General features: G+C 41.4%; 1 protein-coding gene across 1 annotated transcript; it reads left to right on the top strand.

The window, feature by feature from the left end:
- The first annotated feature begins 1,046 nt into the window (after nt 1–1,046).
- proza (protein Z, vitamin K-dependent plasma glycoprotein a) lies at nt 1,047–4,860 on the top strand. Its single transcript, XM_077618901.1, has 9 exons — nt 1,047–1,208; nt 2,183–2,323; nt 2,425–2,582; nt 2,645–2,669; nt 2,743–2,856; nt 2,939–3,073; nt 3,141–3,256; nt 3,885–4,002; nt 4,073–4,860. Exons 2-9 carry the CDS (start codon nt 2,242–2,244, stop codon nt 4,609–4,611), a joined length of 1,287 nt encoding a protein of 428 aa, XP_077475027.1. The 5' UTR covers nt 1,047–1,208; nt 2,183–2,241; the 3' UTR covers nt 4,612–4,860.
- Nucleotides 4,861–7,812: the final 2,952 nt, after the last annotated feature.

The following is a 7,812-nucleotide window of genomic DNA, read 5'->3' on the forward strand; positions in this document are numbered from 1 at the left end:
ACTGCAAATGATGTGAATGTGGTTCATTTTTTTTTTTCTATTGCAGAGAAGCAAGACATTAAAATCCCAAATGTTGGCTAATGATGTGCTTTGTATTACATTGTATTTTTGGAGCTAGCTTTATTTTCGCAAAAGGATCATAGCTGGTATTGTAGTGTTTTGTTTTGTTTTTGTTTTTTTGCCTAAAATAATTGCGTGTCCCTGGACAGGCTCACTGAAGCATGGCTATTATTCCTTTTTATTTATTTATTTTTTAAATCTTAGTTCATGTTGTTGCTGCAAATGGGATTTTAGTGTTATTATTTTGTTTGGCTGCTATAGATGGTGATAGGTGTCCAATCTATTTTGATAGGGAGGGAGGGCAGATAAGTGCCATGTAAAGGGGTTTCATTTAGTTGCAAATGAAAAAAGTGGCAAGACAAAAACTTTCACGTTAAGGCATCTTGAATGAGTTTAAATTGTCTTAAATTGAAAATGATTTCATTTCTGTGACGGGGTAGTTTATATTACAATTTGAAAAAATAATGGATGAGAAAAATGTTAGAACAGTGATAACATTCCGTATTTTATTCTACTATCATGTGTAGTAATTTGTTGAACATTCGCTCATTCGCTGCCAACCTTCCCACTTTAAATGGCTTGGACATCATGGGAGCCAATGACTTAAATTGCAAAAAACACTATTCATGAAAATTATATTTAAGTGTAGTACTTTGACTATTTTTGTATGGGTGCGAAAACATGTAGTATAGTAGTACTAATAGGGGTGATCCTACATCGCGGTTTTTCAATTATCGCGGCCATGACCGCTCTACATCAGCCGCGATATTTGAGGGATTACAGTATTTTTTAAATTTATAGAAATTAACATTAGAAAAATACATTTGAACATTTTATATTATTTTGAAAAAATAAATTGATGGTACAGAGTTTGTATTTCTTTTTAAATATAATATTTAAAGTAACATTAGACTACAAATACTATAGTAGTATCCTTACTAGTTGTAAGCAGGGAGAAAGTGCGGTCGTCTTTGTACCAGAGCGACACCTTCTGGCCAGTTTGTTCTATTACATCTGCTCAAATTAAATCGTCAGTCGATCTAACTGCGCTGACGTCTCATCACTCGTGTTATTAAACTACCAACCTTCTGCCGATTGACTTTTGGAAACGACATCTTCTAAAAATCACGTCCTATCATTTGAACGAGGTGAGTGAGAAGCCACCGATTGTGACATCATCGATTATGATTTTTTTCTGCGGATGTCCATATTTGCTCGTGCTAGCTAATGCTAAAGGTGATGCAGCAATGTTAGGAAATATTATCGCATCGTGACACAAATTTTGTTGTCATTCGGGCCATCTACATTTGCATGGGAAGGGCAAGTACACAATGTACACAATCAGTAAACAAACGGGCTTGCTAGCAACATGGCAGCCAAAACAAAATGCAAAGTCACGCCCAATGTACAGCAGCAATATTTAACTTTCTATATTTTGGGATAGTCATGCCATTAAATACGTGTACTGTCTTTTCCTTTTAAATATTGTAGAATTTCTCTTTTTTTCTTCTAAGAAATTTAAGACAAATATGATGGAAATGCAAGTCCATTGCAGATTTCTGCCAAATATATGTATATATCTTTATATATTATTTTATTTTAGATATTTGTGATGAAAGAGGACAAAACTTATTATTTGAATGGAATGAAAAATAAAAAATAAGAGGGAAAACAAAGTCTCTTAAATATTTTTCTTTATTAAAACACTAGATAATTCTTTTTTATATTTTTCGAAGGAATATATTCTAAACACAAAAAACTGAAAATAAAAATTGTAATTATTTAATTTACGTCGTCCTCAATGAACGCAGATAATTATTATTCTTTTTAAAAATACTCAAACCGATCATCTAATTCTGCTTTGCATGATTACATAGTACTTACTACTACAAGAACTTTTTTAGCGCAATTTCTGGTTCTACATTTACATTTACAGCTCGTATGTAAAACCCAGACAAATACTAAAAACACTAAAAAAAATGTGATTTACATGACAAATCACAAAAATAATCTGTAATCAATTAACTACCAAAACAATCTTTTACGACAGCCTTTATAACAAAACTATCACTTTGACTTTTTCACTCTTCTCTGTTGTTGACGTGGACTTTTTGTCATTCAGGTTCCTGTTTCGCTGTGCTGGTCGGCGACCCACGGGGTGCCGCAACCCTCCACGCCATCATGCGCACCGCAACCCCATTTGCCGTTTTTTCGTGTCTCCTGGCAGTCGCCGTGGCCGCCCTCCACAGCCCCCCGCAGACAGGTTTTGATTTCCAAAATACTTAATTTTCACCTCACGTGACCTATTATTGAAGATTGTCTAAAACTATGCTTATTTGCGGGGGTGGGTTTTTTCTTCTCAAGTCTTTTTGGACAAGCAGCAGGCGAACTCGGTCATCTGGCGCCCGAAGAGGAGCGTGGACGCGGCCACCCAGCGTCCGTCCAACCTGGAGCAGGCCTGCATGGAGCGGGTGTGCACGTACGAGGAAGCCCGTAAACACTTCCAGGACTCGTATCGCACGGTGAGCTCCACGCGCTCCACGCCACATCGCTTTGCGCCTTGGCTAACCGCCTTCTCTTCCAGGACATCTTCTGGGCCGTCTACGTCGGTAAGTGCCGATTTCCACGTCGAGGTGGACTTCCGACTAAAATGACGAGAATTCCGTCCCCCGACTTAAAAAGATGGAGACCAGTGCGCGGAGAAGCCGTGCAAAAACGGCGCGCTCTGCTCCGACAGCGTGGGCGGCTACGATTGCGTCTGCAAGTCGGGATTTTCGGGGATCCACTGTGAGACCGGTGAGTCGGGATGGATTTTTTATCCACCTAACGGGCTTCGAGGCTTTTAAACCCGCAATAATGCCGTGTTTACTGACTGCAGACCAAACGGTTTGCGTGGTGGAGAAGAACAAGGGCTGTTCCCAGTTCTGCAAGCCGGGCTTCACCTCCTACGAGTGTTCCTGCGCGAGAGGCTGGAAGCTCAATCGTGCGGACATGGACAAGTGCCAGCCTGCCGGTAAAGCCGAGTTTGCCACAATCCCGCCGCCGTCACGCCGGTAACACGCGTCCGTCGTCTCGCACAGTGCGCAATCCCTGCGGGAAGGTCAGCAGTTTGAGTCGCTGGGAGGACAGACAGGCCGCCATTGTCCGAAGCGACTTTCAGCCACTGGACTGCGCCTCGGGAGAGTGTCCTTGGCAGGTACGCTCGCAGTCGTTTCAATTTGATCCATTCGTCGTGAAGGAACGATGAAGTCGTAATCATTTATTTTTTAATCTGAAATCAGCCACTTTGGAAGTCCTTTTAAGGTTTCTGGGAGAAGTGGACGCATTTTCCGATAACAAATCCGGTGCTATTGCGCATTACTAAATGACTGTCAAAAAAGTGGAGCAAAGCTTTACGTCCTGGCGCAAGAAGAGTTAAATATTTCACTATTAACTTTTAGTGCCGACTTTCTGTTTTAGGATCAAATTAAAATGAAGAGTATAGATGTATATTAAATTTCCTGATTTTCCCCCTTTTAAACCAATCATTGTAATTTTGTAATCATTTTTTCCTGTGTTTTTAGTTCAAAAATCATTTTGTAAAATCTAAAAATATATAAAAATAAACATTGTTTTAGATCTATAAAAAACGGAATATTCAGGGCTTTTAATCCATTTATAAAAAAAAGAATCTAAATATTATATCTAAAATGGTCCGGCCCACATGAAATCGAGTTGACGTTAACGCGTCCCGCGAACCAACCCGAGTCTGACACCCTTGAACTATACATTTGTTTGTGACCCACCTTGCACATTGTACTCACCATTATCCACGCATCTTTCAGGCTCTTCTCAAGAGCTCCCAATCAGAAGGTTTCTGTAGCGGAGTCATTCTCAAGGAAAACCTGGTTTTGACCTCCGCCCAATGCACCAGCAAGTACGACTCCTTCCGAGTGTCCGTCGGTGAGTAGCGTGCACAAAATCCACTCCACATCTCCATCCCAATTCTCCAATCCATCCACTCTTCTTCCAGGCAAGCGCAAGACAACGCCCGAGGAGGGCGAGCAGACAGCCTTGGTGAAGGCGGTCCACCGTCACCCCCGCTACGTGGCGGGCCGCCCCGACAACGACCTGGCCGTGGTGGAACTCCTGGACCGCCTCGTCTTTAAGAAGGAAGTGACGAGCGCCTGCCTCCCGGAGAAAGACTTCGCCGACAGCGTCCTGACGAGCGGGGAGCTCCCCGCCGTGGTGACGGGCTGGAAGGACCCCCAACCTCCGGGGTCTTCCTTCCAGGGCTCGCTCGCCCTCAACCAGCTGGCGTACAAAAGCTTGCCTCAGTGCCTGGAGACGCACCCCAATTTGGTGAGCAACAAGATGGGCTGCACGGCCGCCCGGGCCAACGCCGACTGCGGCGTGGGTTCCGGAAGCCCCCTGCTCACCTTGTACAGGGAGGTCTTCTTCCTCACCGGGGTGGTCAGCAAGCCGGAAGGATCCGATTGCGGCAAAGGTTTCATTTTTCAGAAAGTTTCACGACATCTGGGTTGGCTTCAAAAACTTGTGAGTTCCCTGTAGAGGAAATAACGGGCAAGTTGTTAGGAACATTCGTTGTCTGTTTAACATAATATTCACAACTGTTATCTAAATGTAGACCTCATAGTTTACCCGCAAGGTGGCGCTACAGTAAAGGGGAATTAGGATGCACTGATTTACGCACTCGGCATGTAAGTTTGTAAGCGTTTTAAGTGTTGTTGTCGGAACTACTTGTACACGTGCATGTCATGTACTCGCCATTACGGAAATAAACCATACGTGATCTCACAATGTGTCATTTTTTAGAAAAAAATGAGAAAGTTACCCCCAAAAAATGTATACAAAACATTAGTATTGTTTAGATTATATTATATTTAACAGTTACAAATAATGGGATCTCATCCTAATCTAGTTGAAATATGAAAAACTGCATGTCATGTTTTCAATACATATGAACATTTAACAAAATCTATCATGTTTAATTCATTTTCTTAAAAAAAACGACATATTATATATAGTAAGGCTTTTTTCTTAAAAAACAACATAGTATAGTAAGGCTTTTTTTCATTAAAAAACGACATAGAATAGTAAGGCTTTTTTCCTTAAAAAACGACATAGTATCGTAAGGCTTTTTCCCTTAAAAAACGACATAGTATCGTAAGGCTTTTTTCCTTAAAAAGCGACATAGTATCGTAAGGCTTTTTTCTTTAAAAAACGACATAGTATAGGAAGGCTTTTTTTTCTTAAAAACGACATAGTATAGTAAGGCTTTTTTCTTTAAAAAAACGACATAGTATAGTGAGGCTTTTTTTCTTAAAAAAACGACATAGTATAGTAAGGCTTTTTTCTTAAAAAAGCGACATAGTATAGTAAGGCTTTTTTTACTCAACATATGGTGACGCCTAATCAGACTATAAACAATATTCTAATATTTCCCTAAGGATAAAACCTTCCTAAAAACATGTTGACAGCATTTACTTATAAAAAAAACACACTTAAAGTAACTAATATCCTCATGTTGTCTTTTCCATTTTGACTTCCAACAAGGAGATTAATCTATTTCTTTAATCCCCTTTATTTTGTTTGTTCACGTGCTAATAATAATAATAATAGGGTTTGTTCTCCCCCAAAAATATTTTGGGCAAACACACAGTGGCATTGCAAGGGGTGCTTTACCTCAAAATTCATGTTTAGTTTACTTTTTACTAGCATGCATTGGAATAAATTGCCCTCCATGCCCCTCTATTTGTTTGGCAACATTTTCCCACGAACACCCCAACTTGTCACCACCTCCTTCCCTTTAGTCTCGCTGTCACGTGGGGGGAGGAAAAGGAAGAAAGCGACTGACAAGGAGCGTAAAAGAGTAAAAGAACCTGGCCTGCCACTTTTTCAAAAGGACAGCATAAAATTCCAGGGGCCCACATTGGCCGTTGCCATGACTCTCGCCTAGGAGACGACCGCTTATGGCGAAAAATTGGTCGCACTCTGCAGATTTATTGGGGACAAACACAATCCGTATATTACAGGAAATACATTTAAAAGAGAACATCCTAACTCACTCTGTCACATCAGGTGAAAGTGTGACCGCGGTTGGGGTACAATCTGGCTCCTGTCCTACTAAAACTGTAATCCACCCTTCATGCCGTCACCCCCAAATCCTGCCGTGCGCTAAATATACGCATAACACGTATGCCCACGGCCTGAAAACAGACTATTTGTGGGGGATTATCTGTCTGTGTGGTGTCTGATTCCACACTGGGGGGTTAACGGTGTGGTTGACGCCCTCCCCCCGCTATTTAAAATAAATAAAAAAATGTCGCTCTGCACCCGGCTTCCCCTTGATTGGGTAATTGTGCAACGAGGGTGAAGGCGACACTCCAGAGGTGGAGGGAGGTCAAGGCCTGGTCTGATGCAGAACCAGAGAGGCAGGCCGCAGACTTTTACGTAACGACGCCGCAGTAATTCCAGACATGCAGGGGATTGGAGGAAACGTTTCAAGTCAGCATTCTCGCAGGGATAACAATAGTATTGCGTTGGTGAAATAAATCATGAATAAACTGTCACATCAGATGTTTTCACTTCAAGAGTCACTTTATAAAATATCCCCGGATTATTTCTTATTGTCTTGAACTCATTTTTAACTCGTGGCTGCTGTTAATGTGGCTCATAGCGGGTTAACAATGCATGAGAGCCACTCCCAAAGATATATGGAGTACCACAAGGTTCTATTCTCAGACACCTGTTATTTGGCTTAAATGACAATTATGACGAAAAAGCAAATGTAGATACATTGGAGTGTTTGATTTACGGGTACACGGTCGATTGGTCGCCAGTCTTTTGGTCGCCCGGAAGGTTATTTATAATTACCATTTAAATCGTTGCTCAAATTCCCTAAATACAAACTTCGAATGACTATTTAGTCATACTTAATGCCTTAGTAATTATTAGGCTAAAGACAAGCTCCAAATTTCCCGGACTTTTATTGTTTTTTGTTGGATAACTCGTTAAGACCCTGTTGCTCCTTAAATGGACTAGATGAACCTTGTTTTGTTGCCGGTCTTTTGGTCGTCGGACTTTTGGTCGCCGGTCGTCGCGGTCGGGGTGACCAAAAGACCGTGACCAAAAGACCGCGACCAAAAGACTGGCGACCAAAAGACGGCGACCAATCGACCGCACACGTATTTACGTGATACAATCAACGGATCATTGGTTAGCGCATTCGTCGGTAGTGGTATTAGGAGAAATTTCATTCAGTAATCACAACTATATGGTCATGTGACAGGCTCAGACGCTAACTCTCAAATTTGGAGCCGATTTAAAGCTCACGAGTGTCGATGGGAACAACAATTTATTGCGTTTGCAACAATACGAGTGCATCTGTTTCCGGAGAATGACGCCGGGATAAAAGCCAGGATGTCTTAACGATGACAGGACGCAGTTGTCCAAAATTAGCAGGAAGAGTCTAATTTTAAACATACACACACACTTTGTTTCCAGATGCTCCTCCCATTTCAAACAGACTCTTTTCTTATGGCTCAACATGAATCCAGTATACATTTGAATTGTCAGCCTGTTTGTCTCCAACAGCCAATGATAGCAAATGATTAAAAAAAAAAACAATGCAAACAAAACAAGGTAAAAAATATGAATTCCCGTTATCTCATTTATACACACAGCTTTTATCTGGTCTGCCCAGTCGCACTCCAAAGCTGAGTCACTTTGATTTAGTGAATCTGATTAGCT

This window comes from Stigmatopora argus, chromosome 14 (assembly GCF_051989625.1).
Source record: "Stigmatopora argus isolate UIUO_Sarg chromosome 14, RoL_Sarg_1.0, whole genome shotgun sequence".
NCBI lineage: Eukaryota > Metazoa > Chordata > Actinopteri > Syngnathiformes > Syngnathidae > Stigmatopora > Stigmatopora argus.

Bases quoted from the DNA above. Each gene is read 5' to 3' on its own strand.
- proza (XM_077618901.1), top strand. From the start codon at position 2,242: ATGCGCACCGCAACCCCATTTGCCGTTTTTTCGTGTCTCCTGGCAGTC. The intron at 2,324-2,424 runs GTTTTGATTTCC...TTTCTTCTCAAG, and splicing joins CCACAGCCCCCCGCAGACAG to TCTTTTTGGACAAGCAGCAG. The intron at 2,583-2,644 runs GTGAGCTCCACG...CTTCTCTTCCAG, and splicing joins TCCAGGACTCGTATCGCACG to GACATCTTCTGGGCCGTCTA.